General features: G+C 39.3%; 1 protein-coding gene across 1 annotated transcript in view; it reads left to right on the top strand.

Annotated features, from left to right (window-relative positions):
* The window catches only part of LOC311592700 (uncharacterized protein), a 56,793-nt gene that overhangs the window by 22,700 nt on the left and 17,630 nt on the right, over window positions 1-16,463 (top strand). Inside the window, 2 exon segments of the mRNA XM_084773420.1 lie at window positions 15,625-15,833; window positions 15,835-15,954. Coding sequence (XP_084629546.1) covers window positions 15,625-15,833; window positions 15,835-15,954 — 329 coding nt within the window.

Genomic DNA, 16,463 nt, shown 5'->3' with positions numbered 1-16,463 from the left:
ATATGTTCTGTACCTCGTACCATACACAAAAAATTTTTAAAAATAAAGTCTAGAGCTGGGCATAATGGTGCACGCCTCTAATCCCAGCACTCAGGAAACAGAGGCAGGCGGATTTCTATGAGTTTGAGGCCAGCCTGGTCTACAAAGGGAGTCTAGGGCAGCCAAGGCTACACAGAGAAACTCTGTCTCGAAAACCAAAAAAAAAAAAAAGAAAAAGAAAATTAAGTCTAAATTTGAATATTAAAACAGCAAGTACTTCTAAAAACAACATAAAATTATTTTCATAACTAAGGGTTTTATAAAGGCCGTTTGATTACTGACTAAAATGTAAATGTAAATTTATCAATTAAATTGAATTAATTAAAATTAAATTATTTTTAGTATAATTAAATTTTACTTAATAGTAAAATTAATTGAATAAAATAAAGACTTACTTTCATTAAAAGACTAAGGGTTGCCATGTCTGGTGGCATACAACTGACTTTCATCCTAGCACTTGGAGGGCAAACTCTGTGAGTTTGAGATCAGTCTGGTCTACATAGCTAGTTCTAAGCAAGACCAGCCAAGCCAAAACCTAACTCAAAAAAAAAAAAAAAAAAGAAAAAAGTAAAGAAAAGAAAAATTAAAAGTATAAAAATATAAGCAGAAGAATGAAGGTTACTTACATGTCCAAAGACAATGCATATGCAGACTATTTTAGTAGCTCATTTAAAAAGTAGTAGTAGTAGTAGTTGTTGTTGTTGTTGTTGTTGTTGTTGTTGTTGTTGTTTTGAGACAAGGTCAAATGCAAGCCAGGCTGGTCTCAATCTCACAGCGTAGCAGCAGAAGCTGATCATGAACTCCTGACCCTCCAGCTGCTGCCTCCCACATGTTCCCTGGCTTTGTTGCTGCTTCTTCCTGGCTAGACCACTTTGATACTTCTTGCTGATAGTAACCTACAATATGGGAGAACCTGGCATGAGCCATTTCCCCAGCTGCTAAAGGTCTGAGTTGCTCTGAGTTTCGGAATTCCTTGATTTTTGCTGCTTAGCAAGGTGATTTAAAACTAAACAACACTCCTTAGGAGGGCTAACTCTCAGAAGTTGGGGTGCAGAGGCAGGAAAATTCCAAATTTGAAGACATTCTGAACTACATAGTAAGGCGCTGTCTCAAACAAACAAACAAACAAACAAAAGTCAGGATGCTTCTTGGTGCGTTCATCTGGCAAATCTGAGCTGGAACTGGCCATTAGAACTCGGTTGGGAGGGAAGTTTCCAATTAAATTAATCTATTCCTATCTACTTCAACATCCCATCAAAGCAAAATTGTCAATTTCTACCATGAACAGTCTCACTGAACTTATCCTACAATACTGTAGTCCTGTCTTCTAACTCCTACAGATCCCAAACATTAGCTTGTTTCTCATTACAATTTAGAATTCTAATGTAATTAAAAAGTGGCTTGGTGTGATGTAAACAGACGATGGATTCATTTCTGGATGAAATACCTCATTCGATCACTGAGGAGATGCCACAGCTCTGCATCCTCATCAAAATGTCCACCTGACTGTTATCTTCCCCAGAGCTAAGCTCAGTAAGGATGACAATAGCAATAATAGCGCGTGACAGTTGAAAACTTGTTATGAAGTGTAATTCAGAGTTGTTGGTTCACTACGCAACCTTAGCACTCGAGAGCTGAGGAAGGGAAATTTCCATTAGGTGGAGGTAGTCCCGGCTACTCAGTGACTTCTACATCTTCCTGAGCTGTCGACTGAAATCCTGACTCAAAAAACAAAAACAAAAACAAACAAACAAAAGAGCAAACAGCAACAACAACAAAGCATGAAATGTAAAAGAATCACCAATAAATACATTTTCTAGTAGAGTGATTATAGGAACAGGAAAGGAAATACTATAAAATCATATAGTTTTTATGAAATGCAATTCAAAAGGCTTCATAGCCCCTTCATCCTGTCTTCCATCACATGACCCTTAGAATCCATGTGAAGCAGTAGTTGTCAACCCTTGGGTTGCGACCCATTTGGTGTTTAAGGGGCCGCTTCACAGGGGTGGCATAGCAGAGATCCTGCATAACAGAAAGTTATATTATGATTTATAGGAGTAGAAAAATTACAGTTATGAAGTAACAAAGGAGATCGCTTTATAGTTATCTCATTAATAGTCACAAATCTTCCTTGTCTTGTATCACATGGTCACCAGAACTTAAGTACCACCGCATTAGGAAGGCGCACACTACTAATGGAGAGAATTCTGGAGTCAAAGCTTATTTGTCTAGGCACCGTCTTGTACCTGTGTGCCATCTTGTGTGTGGATTGTTCTGCTGACCAAACCAAGCAGCTAAGGGGAGAATAGTAATTTTATTTTGAAGACTGCCTGCTTTTTATAAGCTTCATCAACACAAGCCCTTCTAAAATATATCTTTCCTATCCTGACATTCAAATCTTACCAAAGAGTTCCCTGGACACTGCTAAATGTGAGCATTCAGTCCTACCCCTTCAGGGAGTGTGTCAACAGTGTGGGGCATGGAGGTCAGAACAGCAAGAACATAAGGTAATAAAAAAAAAACTTGGCATGGAGCAGAAGAAAAGTTACCATGTAATCCATGATGTTTGAGGTAGAGGTACACAGAGTCTAAGAATGGTTTTCCAGTTTGTTATGGGTAGGGTTGGGTTGGGACTGAGTTCGGGCTTTCAGAGAGACTGTCTCTATGTGTAGCTCAGACTGGCCTTACACACACAATTCACTTACCTTAGTCTCCCAAGTGCTGGGATTGTGAGCATCGCCATGTTTGGCTTAGGATGCATATGATACTGTGGACACTTTCAATGTGATGAAATAATATATGCAAGTGACAGAAATTAGGGAAAGCACAAATATTATGTGTGGTTTGGTACTAAACAATTTTTGTTCCCTCCAATTTTCCCCGTATTTCTTAGTCTTTGACATGTGGCTTAAGCAGTTTTTGAAGAAGGAAAATGTAATGAATTTTGTTAAGTGCATATGCCTACCAGTGTCTTTTTTTCCCTAACACCAAAAGACAAACATCTTCTCTTTATAAAGTTGTCAGACTCTCGTTGCCTCCTGGATGGACTTTGACATAACAGAAAGAAGTCTGAAGTCACCATCATTATTACACATCTTTAGGTGACCTGCTGCAATTTTTCAAAAGGTGTTACTTATTTGTTTGCATGCCTGCTTTATATGATTTTGTATTTTATGTATCACTAACATTATTATGCATATGCTGTTCAAGTTGCCTCCTTGGATTTTCATTTAACCATGGTTTTTTTTTGCCTTCAAAACACAATTGTAGGTTTTCTTCAACTTAAAGTCCTATGTCATGCATTTGAATATGTCTTTCTACTTCCTGTTTCTGTCTTTGGCTTTAATGTGATCAAGAAAAATCAGTTCCCTATTTAGTTTTTGAGATGTCATTTCCTCTGCTATTGGTTTGTCTCTATGGTTTTGTGATCAAATTGCTTCTGATGATTACTGGTATGCTAGCTACTTCCCCGCCACATGATTGGTTAGCCTCCAGTGTCTGTGTTTGTGTGCTTTCAGTTTTCCTGTGTATTTTATCTTGTTAATTTTTACTCTTCCATGCAATGGCATTTTTATTACAAAAAAAATTCAAAACCACAAAACTGTATACAGAACAATACATCAAATGCCTTCACTAACTACCCTGGTAAGTAAAAATAGTGTTATAAATAGAATTTCTGCCTCCACTAGATTTAGAATACTTTTTCTATATAACTTCATATAGGTCTCTGTATCTTTTGTGAATATGTAATTACGAGTGTATATGCATATCATATATGAAGGTACATATTGTGTCTATATGTAAAATGTTACATATAAAATATAACTTTTAGACACCTAGAGATCCTGAGACAGGCTCATCCTATTTTGGGTTGGGTTGAGTGGGGGTTGAGATTGAATATGGTGCAATTCTTATGGATGGAGAAAAATAGCATCAGAGTCAGAAACTAAAAGTTACAATGGAACCAGGGGTTGGAATTGTGTCCTATGACCCAGGGAAAGAAAGCTGGCTCCTAAGAAATGAAGCCGGGGAAAGGAAAACAGTTGATTCACCCTTAAATTCACCACATTCCTCTGATATGCTGATCTTATAGTCAGTACCTCCACCATGTACTAAAACAAATGTACGTGAATTGAGGCCACATCTGTGCTAATTTGTTATAGCAGCAATAAGAAGCTGAAAGTGCAGGAATATTCCTATGTTATGTGGCTAATATCCACTTATGAGTATATACCATGAGTATCTTTCTGGGTCTGGGTTTCCTCACTCAAGATGATCCTCTTGTAGTTCTACCTATTTGCCCGCAAATTTCAAGATATCTTCATTTTTAATAGCTTAGTAGTATTCCATTGTGTAAATGTACCACAGTTTTGTTATTTATTCTATGGTTGAAGGACATCTAGGTTGTTTCCAGATTCTGGCTATTACAAATAAAGCTGCTATGAACACAGTTGTCCTTTTTGTATGCTGGAGCATCTTTCAGGTATATGCCCAGGAGTGGTATGGCTGCATCATGAGGTAGAATTATTCCCAATTTTCCAAGAGAGCACCAGACTGATTTCCAAAGTGGTTGTACAAGTTTGCACTCCCACCAGCAATGGAGAAGTGTTCCCCTTTCTCAACATCCTCACCAGCATGTGCTGTCACTTGAGTTTTGGATCTTAAACATTCTGGTAGGAGTCTCAAAGTCATTCTCATTTGCATTTCCCTGATGACTAGGGATGTTGAACATTTCTTTGTAAACAAGCCCCTGGGCAAAATGTTCTCGTTTCTGCCACTGACAGAAGCCTAATAATGGGCTAGCTTGGATGCAGACAGAGTCAACAGCCAATTTTTGTCAAGACAGAGTAAGCAAGTCCTCAATAGTTACTGCCTTACAAATATGTCTGTCAGATATATTGGGCCAGAAGGCTGAAGAAGATGCTCCAATGTTATAGAGAGTTTTGGATGCAAATTGTCTCTGTCACTTTTTCATTTTGGAAGCTGCACTCCCTGTATATTCAGGTAATTAGTTTTATTCCTTCTCAAGTCTCTGGTGGGGTTGAAGAGCAGATACTTTAGTTTTACAATTAAACTTAATTGTTTAGGGGTTAAGATGTTTTTAGGTCTAGATAGATGTTTTGAGTTGATAAAGATGAGATATGATAGATATTGATTTACATTCAGAATTTTAGACTCATCAAGATAGGAAAGATGTTTTCTTCAAGGCTACCAAATCCAAACAGCCAAAACAGTATGAATATAACATTTATATAATTCCTGATTGTATCATGGTTCTTCTTGGTGTAGGTGGTTTATTGTATATATGTGTAATAATATAAATGTATATTTAAAAAAGAAAAATAATAAAAGAAAAAATTTTAAAGTGCAGAGATAAATTATCATGCCATGTGATTTGTAGCATACCATGCTCATCCTGTTGTAGTTTGGGGCTTGAAGTTCCCTGTGCTAAAGGCTTGGTTACCAGCCTGTGACAGAATTGGGAAAGAACCTTTCAGAGTGAGACCTAGCAGGAGGGAGTTAAGTCACTGGAGCTGTACTTCTGAAAGACATATCACCTTCCTCTCTCTTGCTTCCCAGATGCAGGATGTAAACAAATCCCTGCCACACGTTCCTACTATAATAGACTTTACAACAATTCCACATCAACCAGTGGCTGAAGCTTCCAAAACTGTGAGCTTTTTCCATTTTGCAAGCTGACTATCTCAGGCATTTTGTCACAGTATTGGAAACCTGAGCGATGTATTCAGATATCAGCTAAAATCATGCGTAGCCTCATTGGTAAACGCCTTACTTGTGTGTGAGCATTAAACACTGCTGAGTGAACTCTCTTGGCCACCACAAATAATAGTGTCTGTAGATGGAGGTATGTGCATAGGAGTATTGGCTTGAGGCAGCGAAGCTAGTTGCTAAGCTACAGATGATTAAAGGGAAGTTCTGCACACCCACTGCCCAGTTTCTGCTTTCCCTCACCTTCTTCCATCCTGTAGCAAACTCCACTGCTGAGGCAGACCTCCAGGAGCACAGGGACTCTCTCTGCATCGAGGTAAGTTATACTTGTAGTGCCTTCTGCTCGTAGACTATGTCATCTTTTTGTCGCCATCTTACTCAGCGTGGCTATTGATAATTTTTTTTTCAGTTTCTCAGCCTTTTTCTCTGACAGTTTTCTGCTAACCTCAGTGACTTCCAAAATATATTTCTCAACTACGACTACTGAAGTTTTGTGAGCATGTTTCCAAATTATCCATCACAGTTATAAAAATTTATATTATAGTGGATATTTTAAGTTAATTGAATGTATATCTAAGTGAATGAAGCAGTAAATAAAGGATAACCTGTTTTAGAGAAAACTATGTTTATTTTTTACTGTGGGATAGGTAAGAAAGTTTACCCATCTTCCTCTTGAACTGTGTATCAGAGCAAAAGGGGAAGAGAACCAGTGCTCTTGAATTGGCAAACTCTTAGGAAGACAAAAAGAGGTCCCTTTTCTAGGGACATCTACATTAATTTAAAGAATTCTACCATCACAATGTTCCAGTTTGAGAAAGATGCAGTGGGTATACAGTCCTCGGTACAGCAAAATACAGCAGGTCTCTTTGAAATCTTTGCCTTTCCAGAACACTGTGTTGGAACGTATCCAATACTGCACTGGGTGGTTTCCACGGTCCAGACAAGCAATCTGAGAGGCCAGCTTTGGCCATCCATGCAGACTGCCAAGTGGAGAAGCTAGACGGAGACAGGCCAGGCAGCTCTAGCTAGGCCTAACTTAGCAAATACAGCTACTTCAGACCATGGTCGACTACTGGGGGTCACTTGACCAGGTCCCTTACCATAGCTGATCTGAACTATAAGATAGACATTCAGTAATCAGCTTTATCTTTAATCTTTTCCCCTTGAGCCCCTTGAGCCCACGGGATGATATGAGTGGTAAGAGCCTATCTAGCAGCTGCTGTGAGCCAGGAACTCTGCTACTCACCTTACATGCATATTTTACTCTGGTTTTGCATACCACACTGTAAAGTTGTTATTATCAGTTTATGGGTAAGCACATTGAAAGTCAATAAAATTGTCCAAGGAGCCAGAGCTAGGGGAAGGCATTTGAGCCCAGGTCCATTGTATTTCACCATTGTCTCTTCCAGGTAGGTTTCTTTGATGGAGAATCCTGTGGCCTTAGGCCTCATTCAGTATTTCCATACCATACCAAACACATACACAGCCCTGTACTTATGACCATAATAGACATTCTTTTTTTTTTTTTAAAGAAACCCCACAATGAGGTAGAGAGATTACTCAGTTGATAAAGTGCTTGCTCTGTAACTATGACAACTTGAGTTTGAGCCCTGCCATCCACATAAAATACCAGTGACTACAGTCCTGGGGATACTGGGACAGGAGGATCTGTGGAGATTGCTGGCTGCCTAAATCAGTAAGTTCCAGACCAAAGAGATAGCCTGTCTCAAAACAAACGTGAACGACTTCTGAGGAATGATACCAAAGTTGACCTGGTCTGGCTGGCCTACATGTGCACACACAGACACACAGACAGACAGACAGGCAGACAGACAGACAGATAGATAGACACACGGGGAGAGAGAGAGAGAGAGAGAGAGAGAGAGAGAGAGAGAGAGAGAGAGAGAGAGAGAGAGAGAGAGAGAGAGAGAGAGAGAGAGAGAGAGAGAGAGAGAGAGAGAGAGAAAGAAAGACACAGAGACAGAGAGACCCAGTAACATGTAACATGTAACATGTATCATCTTCTCTTCCTTCTGGTCCCAGTTACCACATCCATCCCTCACAAGCTTGAAAGAGGAATGAGAGGCAAAGGAGCAACTTGTTTCCCTCCAGACCTTTGAGATCACTGATTTTTGTTTTATTGCTATTAAATTGTGTGTGTGTGTGAGAGAGAGAGAGAGAGAGAGAGAGAGAGAGAGAGAGAGAGACAGAGAGAGAGAGAGAGACAGAGAGAGACAGAGAGAGAGACAGAGAGAGAGACAGAGAGAGAGAGACAGAGAGAGAGAGACAGAGAGAGAGACAGAGAGAGAGAGAGACAGAGAGAGAGAGACAGAGAGAGAGAGAGACAGAGAGAGAGAGAGACAGAGAGAGAGAGACAGAGAGAGAGAGAGACAGAGAGAGAGACAGAGACAGAGAGAGAAAGAGAGAGAGAGACAGAGAGAGAAAGAGAGAGAGAGAGAGACAGAGAGAGAGAGAGACAGAGAGAGAGACAGAGAGAGAGAGAGAGAGAGAGAGAGAGAGAGAGAGAGAGAGAGAGAGTGTGTGTGTGTGTGTGTGTGTGTGTGTGTGTGTGTGATTTACTTTACTGTGTCTGGCGTGTGCTAATGTGATTATTAAGAATTTGCTGCATTTTTCTTGATGTGAAATGGTGCCGAGCATATTCCAGACAGTGAAACATCCAGGACAGAATCCTTTGGAAAGAGCCTCTGGGAATGGTGTATGTCAGTGCTGGTGGTGAGGTGAGGCGGGCAGTCTGCTGATGTGTTCTAGTAGAGGGCATGCTGGGACATCAGCACAGAGGGCAGAGGGCACTGGAAGGAGGGCAGACTCCAAAGATAAGGACATCTCTCAGCACTCTTGGTATGAGAAATGGACTTTGTTTAGTAGTCTCAAGATCCTACTGAGATAAAAGATCCACTGCTTGCTTCCTACACGTCCTTCTCCTCTTTCCTTTCCACCTCCCCTTTGCTCACCTCAGTTTGTAAGAAGGTCAAGCTCATTGTAAATATTTGGATACAAGATTTCTGTTTTCTTTGCCCAAGGCTCCTAACTGCAAAATAAACGAACTATATGCCAGGTCTTTGCAAGCCCCAGCATTACTCAGTCTTAAAACTTAATCTCTTGCAATCAGGGCATGGTAAATGGCAGAGCTAAGCAGCCTACACTTCTCCTGCCAGCTAGGAAGATCACAGTTTCTGGCACTTTACCAATCCCCCAGCACTTGGGCCACTTCATAAGGATGTGTGTTGCCCCATGCTGCTCTCAGAATGCTCCTATCTCCTGCCTTTGGAAGCCAGTGGATGCTGGCTCTCTTCCCATAGCTCCAGGACTAAAATAACCCCCAAGCACTTTATGTCCTACCTCAATATGTCCAAAGAAGCAAAGTGCCATAAGAAAACCAATATTTTCTAATTTATTACAGCAATCTGATATAATATCAGAGAATAGGAGTATATAAACCATATTTTCCATTTAAAATCTTTTAGAAACAACCTTTTCAAATAAAAATATCTTACATTTTCCAGCATGCACAGGATAAATGAGTAGAAAGCAGCTAGTATAAATAAATGTATCATACAATGTTCAAATGTGTAACAGCTGCAGAGCAGGAGCTGTAGTGATAGACATGAGATCTCTGGAATTAGAGGTGGGGCTACAAATGACAGTGCACCCCTGTAAACCCTTGCGCATATATATGGGAACTCTACTTCATTCGACTGCCTGATATGTTACCATCCTCACATACGTAGCTGCAATTATAGTTGCTATTTTTTCGATATTTATTTTATTTTCAATTGTTGGCATAGACTATACGTGTGAGGTTAGGCTCAAAGAGAAGCAAGAAACTTCAGGCCCACAGTACCGAGAATTAGAGGCATTTGTGAGCTACCTAACATGGTACCATACTCAGGCCCTCTGTAAGAAAAGCCAACTCGTTTAACCACTGAGCTACCACTTCGTGCTATCATAGTTATTTTTAAGCAAGTAAAATCTTTAAAGAACTTCAATTTTACAAGGTAACAAAACAAGCATTACTCTAAGGTTCTTGAAGTTAGCAAATTCTTGATGGAATTTTTTTCTTTGCTGTGTGTGTGTGTGTGTGTGTGTGTGTGTGTGTGTGTGTGTGTGTGTTGAAGTCACATGTGAAGCATGCCCCTGTGGATGGCATTGGGTGACAGTTCATGTTCTGTAATCTTAGTTTGTGTGATCTGATTTCCTAGCTTGCTTATAAAAATCTGTAAAGTATGAACTTTTCTGACCTCCATGGGCACAATCCATGAACAACACCAACAAAAAAACCCTCAATTTTTAAAAAATTGGTAAATAAACAGTAGATTACCAATTACAATTTCAGGAAGGTTTATCAACAAATGCCATTACTGACTGACAAAACTTTGAGTGACAAATCTTAAAGTATAATTTTAAGTGAAAGTATATTTTTTTTATATCTCCATACATAGAACACCATTTCTCAATTTAGTAGACGTTTGCCTGGGGTGGGGGGCAGGAGAGGGGATACTTTGCGATGTATTTAAAATATTTAGTGGTAATAAAGTATTTACCACTAGCTGCCAGCTAGCAATGACAGCCGAATTTCTGCAGACCTTGCCAAGTGTCCCAGCCTGGAAGGCAAACAACTCCAGTTGAGAAAGAGTGCCCCAGGAATTACATGATCTTGCAAGGGCTGCAGATATCTGTTACAGGAGGTAAGAACACATTAGGTGACTTTCGTCCCAGAGACATCAGAAACAATTTGGAATATAATCTCTATAAAATGAATGACAAGTTAGAAAAACAAAAATTCAGAGTCAATATCATTCTATGTTAAAAAGGAAATTTTAATTGGTCTAGAATCAGAGGGGAAAATCCATGATCATATTACAAATATATCAAGAGTGTAAAATTATATTAGGATGAGAAGGATCAATGTGTATAGCCAGCGTTTGCTCTTCTTTCTTCTACCCTTCTCTGCCCCTTTTCTTCTTCCTTTTCAACCTCCTAACACTAGATAAGATAGAAAAAAGAATAGAGAGGAAAAAAAAGAGATCCCTGAATAAAATCAGGGGCTGGGAAAGGGGTAATATTATTATTAGACAAGTTCCTGCTAATTAGAGGAGTTGAGTTCTTTGGGACCATTTTCATCTTTGCTGTTGCTGTCCAGTTTCTTTCTTTTTTTTTCTTTTCTTTTGTGTGTGTGTGTGTGTGTGTGTGTGTGTGTGTGTGTGTGTGTGTTTCCTCTTTGCACACAATTACTTAACAAACCGTGACCAACAACAACCACCAATCAACCAACAACCCACCCTGCCTCTCTGGGGCCTAGTATTTATATACCCTCTAAAAAGTCCCCAGAATTCCACAAGTCACATACTCACAGAAACTATCTGCAGCTGGAAAAGTCATACCCCTTCCAGAGCAAGAGGCAAACCATATAGTCAGCTGCTACCAAGCAACCTCACATCCCCATACCTGGCATTAAAACAAAAACCTATTCTTATAATATTTCTATGGTTTTTTATTACATCTATTTTTTATTAATTAAACATTTTTACATATATATTTATATTATTACACATGCATACAGTAAACTACCTATAGGAAGAAAATCCATAACACAACCAGGAATTATATAAATATTACATTCTTAGGGTTTTGGCTATTTATATTTGACAGCCTTGAAGAAACCATCTTTCTTATCTTGGGTTTTTTAAAGAAACCAAAACTTCAAAATTCTTCTACAAATGTGAGTGAAACAGAAATCCTAGAAGGGAAAACTTCAAATCAATTAAATATGAAGCATCTATAATGAAATGTTTATGAAATATCTGCACATCAAAAGCCAATGTTTAAAAAGAAAAAGCAAATGTATTAACTCAGTTGTAGCTAATGGAAGCTCAACATCAATAATAAAAAAAATGTTCAAGTTGATTGTTCTTTGAAACATCAAGATGAAACAGGCTGAAAGCTCAAAAGGCAATCCACAAATGAAAACTCAATAGTTGAAATATATTAAAACATCATAGCCTGCCTGTAGTTCATAAAAACAAAAGCAAAATCACCATGAGGTATTACCTTGACCCCTTGAAACTGGCAAAATTAAAAAGAGATTTGAAATGTTAAATTACTGAAGGAAGGGTGGGGTCATGGTATTGTTTCTTCCACAGTCTTTTAGGAAACAATTTAACAAGATCTTTCAGAATATAGACTGTGCATACTTTTTTGCCCAGTGTTTTACATCTATCAATTTGTCCTGTGGTAATATTCTTGAATGCCTTGAAAGTACACATCAAATTGCTAATGAAAATTAATTTCAGGGAAAAATATGTGGATCTCAATTTGTATACATTGTGGTAGTCAAAGTTTTACATGAATATATATTCTATAACTTTTGTTAAATTGCCAATTTGTGTTATGTTTCAAATAGATATCTAAAAGTAGGATACTGAAGCGAATGACTTCTAAGATCAGTGATTTTAGTTGTAAAATACTATGACTTACATCTGGTTTAAATATAAAATTGTTTATTTATTTCATCTGATTGTTTGTATTTTCCTGAGTTTCTTCCACTTCCTCTTTATAGGCATTTAAAGCTTGAAGTTTTATTGATTTCCTTCATCTGGTTGTTTGTATTTTCCAGAATTTTTTCATTGCCTCTCTATAGGCCTCTTTTATGTCTTCCACCTGTTTGGCTGCATCTTCCTGCATTTGATTATGAATTTTATTTGTTTCTTCCATTATCATCTTCATTACTAAGGATATCCAATGGACAGGACATTCCTCACAGTTGAGTGGAGAGTGGGGTCTGACTTTCACACGAACTCTGCTGCCCCATATTTGACCACGTCCCCTGGATGGGGAGGCCTGGTGGCACTCAGAGGAAGAATAGTAGGTTACCAAGAAGAGACTTGATACCCTATGAGCATATACAGGAAGAGGAGGTCTCCTTCAGTCACAGTCATAGGGGAGGGAAGTAAGGGGAAAATGTGAGGGAGGGAGCAATAGGAGGATACAAGGGATGGGATAACAATTTAGATATAATATGAATAAATTAATAAAATATTTTTTAAAGGAAAAAAATAAATATAAATTTAAAAAGGTGAGTCACCGTGTGCTTGTGTCCATACCACAGGTTCTTTTATGAAAGAAGTGGAGATAGCAAATTGTAATTCTTATTGTTGTAGAAGTTGAGAAAAGAAAATTAGTAGTTCAACACCAGCCTGGTCCACACGAGACCCTGTTTCAAAAAATAACAAAAATAGAAAAACTAAAACAAAGAGAGGAGACAGAGAAAGGGATTTACAATCTGTAAATCCCTCTAGGTGTTTGGCTCCTGGCTTAGATGCTCACACTAACCCTTACAGCATCTTTTCCTGTCAGATGGTCTTTGTTTGGTTGTGAGTGGTTGACCAAGTGCTCAGACCACAATCACTGGCCTAGGAAAGGAAGGAGCCAGAAAATCACAATTTAATCAATGTATGAGGAAAATGTGACTGATGTTCTTTCCGTCAGAGATGTCCCAGCATCCCAAGATGGTGGAGGAATACTGCTTTATCTTACAAGCATTGGAACAGACAGAGTGAGGACAGTGAGGCTCAGGGACCATGGGAACATGTCCCAAAGCCAAGTATGTAGTATGCAATGATAATCATTACATGACTTCACAACCTGTCTTAATTACTGCATGCTGAACAGTGTTTAAATAATAGTGTTTTTAAAAGCTTGCCTATGAGAAGGAAGAACTAAACTAAGAAACTAGGTATTGAAGTGACTCCAGGATCAATGCTAGGAGGCGGAGGTAAAACTGCCTGCTTCCCGGAATGTGGAGTAGTTTCTAATGCTTCATTGCCAGGACAAAGTCTCTGAAGAACTATGCAAACTGGTCGGTACAGCTTAGAGGAAGTAGTCTCAAGGAGAACCATGCCTGTGCGGGCATGTCTGACAGAACAGGAGACAGGCAAGCCATGCCTATTTGCCTGAATGCCTCAGAGTCCCTTAAGAAGTCACCCACGCTAAAAGGACTGGGTTGTAAGTTTGAATCAACACAAACATCTTTTTCATTTCATCTTAAAGTCATTCTGATTCAGGTGACACAAGAACGCTGACCATGTGTCAATCAAATTGTTTCCATGTCAATGCCTCAAGTAGTTCAAGGTTACTTGTAATAGCTGAATCACTTTAATAAAAGTCAATTGAGCACTAACATGAGAGTCTCTAGTCTGAACTTAAATAGGTGGGAATATGAGTAGAGGAAATTTTGTGGTAGACTCACTAAGAAAAAAAGAGTGTTGAGGTTCGTTTTTGTTTGTTTGTTTGTTTGTTTGTTTTGTTTTGTTTTTCAATCAGTTTATTGTTACCTCTAGTCTCTACAGAATCGAGCAACATATTAATCAAATGAATTGATTTTTTATGTTTAATAATATGTGTGTGTGTGTGTGTGTGTGTGTGTGTGTGTGTGTGTGTGTCTGCGCGCGCACGCGTAAGGACTGGCTAAGTGCACATGAATGCAGGTCCTCTACAGGAACAGGAGTACTGTTCACCACCAAGGCATCCCCTATCCCCCCAGCACCAAATCTAAGTTTTACTTCTGGCTTTGCCACAAGCTAACTTGATAATGCTGAGGGGATGATTCTCTTCTGGAATGAAAACGAAAGCTCCCCCGCCCCAACCCCCAATTGGGCAATATAGCATTTCTAAGTCCTCAAATCTTAGCAGTGGGGAATGACGCTCTCTTCTGGGAGATATCTTATTTTGCCTAACTTTAGAGCAAACTGTTCCAAGGACCCGAGGCTTTGTGGAGACAGTCCTTGCTCCTTGCTTTTTCTGACTGGGTCAAATCACTGCTCTCTAGCAGGTAGTAATCAACACTATTGTGGAGGAAAGCTCAGCCAGACCCATAGAGAGAGGTAGGCATGCCTCTTCACACCTACCCTAGCAACAGGGATGGGATGGGGAAGGCTGAGTCACCTGGGCAGACTCATTCCCAAGGACTCACCCAGCCTTCCTGCCCTCCCTTTAGCTTCTTAACCAGCACCTTCCCAAAGCCTGCAGGTGGGCATGGCTGCTGTGAGCACTGAAACACTGATGTAAAAGTAGGGAAATTGCCTTGTTTTTTGTTTTGGTTTGTTTTTTGGTGTTTTGGTTTTTGGTGTTTTTTTTTTGGTTTTTTTGGATTTTTGTTGTTGTTGTTTTGTTTTGTTTTTTTTACTCAACTTGAAGTATGGTCTTTACTTAAACTAATGAATCTTCCTTCTGGTATGTCTAATTAATAGCAGGTCAAGAAGCCACTCATATTGCCTCAGAGTCTACTGAGCTGGGACATTTAGTTCATATAAATAACTAGGCTGCCATTCATAATTTGGGTTACTGTAGGTGATTTAATTACTAGGCATCACTGTCAACAAGTAACTAATAACTTCCAAATATAAATTTGGTATATACTATTAAACTAGAGAAAAAAATGGGCTAAGCCTATATTGTTTCCTTACAATTAATATTTTTATCCAGTGCTAAAAAAAAAAAAAAGGAAAACAGTGTTTCAAATAAAAAGCATTTCATCTTCAGCCACAGGACGATGATGATTGAAACCACCAAATGTAACTATGGAAACGCAATGTGCCCTGCAGGTTCCACCTCTTGCTATTTATCAAATTAAGATAAGAGCTAAGCATGGGGAAGGGGAGGGGAAGGGGGAGGGGGCTCTTATGGCCCCTTATATGGTGATGGTGAGCAGGTGTTTATGGGCTATAGGAATCGTGCATGAAACTCCCAGGTGCAATGAAGAGGTGGAAAAATTGGTGTTCACAAGAGGACTGAGGGAGGAGCAGGAGGAGCCAGGCAGGATTGTGACATCCTAAGCAATGTTTGCAGGCTACACCATGTTCTTTCATTCCTGTATCTCAACCTGCTTAATCTGCTTCGGGGTTTTTTTGGCCTCTGGAAAACTCACAAAAGATGTTTTAAACCTACAGGTCCTTCTTCTTCTGACTCTAGATGTAGCTTTTATGTCCTTGGGAACAAAACAAATGCAGATGTTGGACCATGTCAGAAATCTGGTCAAGAGTGTGGACTGTTTCACACAGAGTGGAGATTTGGCTTCTCCTTCTAGTAGCTTATTTAATCCAAAGAAATGTGAACTCGGGACGTTTGCCAACAAAAGCTGCGGATCCAGAAGCATTCATGAATATTGTAAGTTGGGGTTTTCCATGTTTGGGGGACATGAACGACTATTTGTTAACCCTTGGCACTGTGAAGTAGTTTCATGCTGTGTTGCCGTGTTTTTTGTTTTGGTTTGGTTTGGTTTTTTTGTTTTTGTTTTTGTTTGTTTTTGTTTTTGTTTTTTGAGGTGCTTCATGCTGGAATGGTATGCTGAGGACAACAAACTGAACTGGAAGAAAGCTAAACCAGTTTTCAGTAGACCAGGAGCTTCCCAGTCCATTGCAGTGATTTGGGGTGGGGGTGGGGGTGACTTCATCCTCTCACTGGTCTTTAAAAGCAACAACTTCTCCTTGAACTTTCATATTCATCCAATAAACAAGGAAATAATTGAAACCCTTGGGGCTTGTCTTAGACCCCTAATGGTTTTCGTTCTGTCTATGTTTTCTTTCTTGCTTTATGCCCTGTGGTAAAAGTTCACCCGTGACCTGTTACTGTGAGAACATATACTTCTCCTCTTATCCTGCTCTGGACACTAACCC

The sequence above is a fragment of the Acomys minous genome (genome assembly GCF_964271855.1).
Source record: "Acomys minous genome assembly, chromosome: 2".
Lineage (NCBI taxonomy): Eukaryota > Metazoa > Chordata > Mammalia > Rodentia > Muridae > Acomys > Acomys minous.
This window is presented reverse-complemented; position numbering and strand designations above follow the sequence as displayed.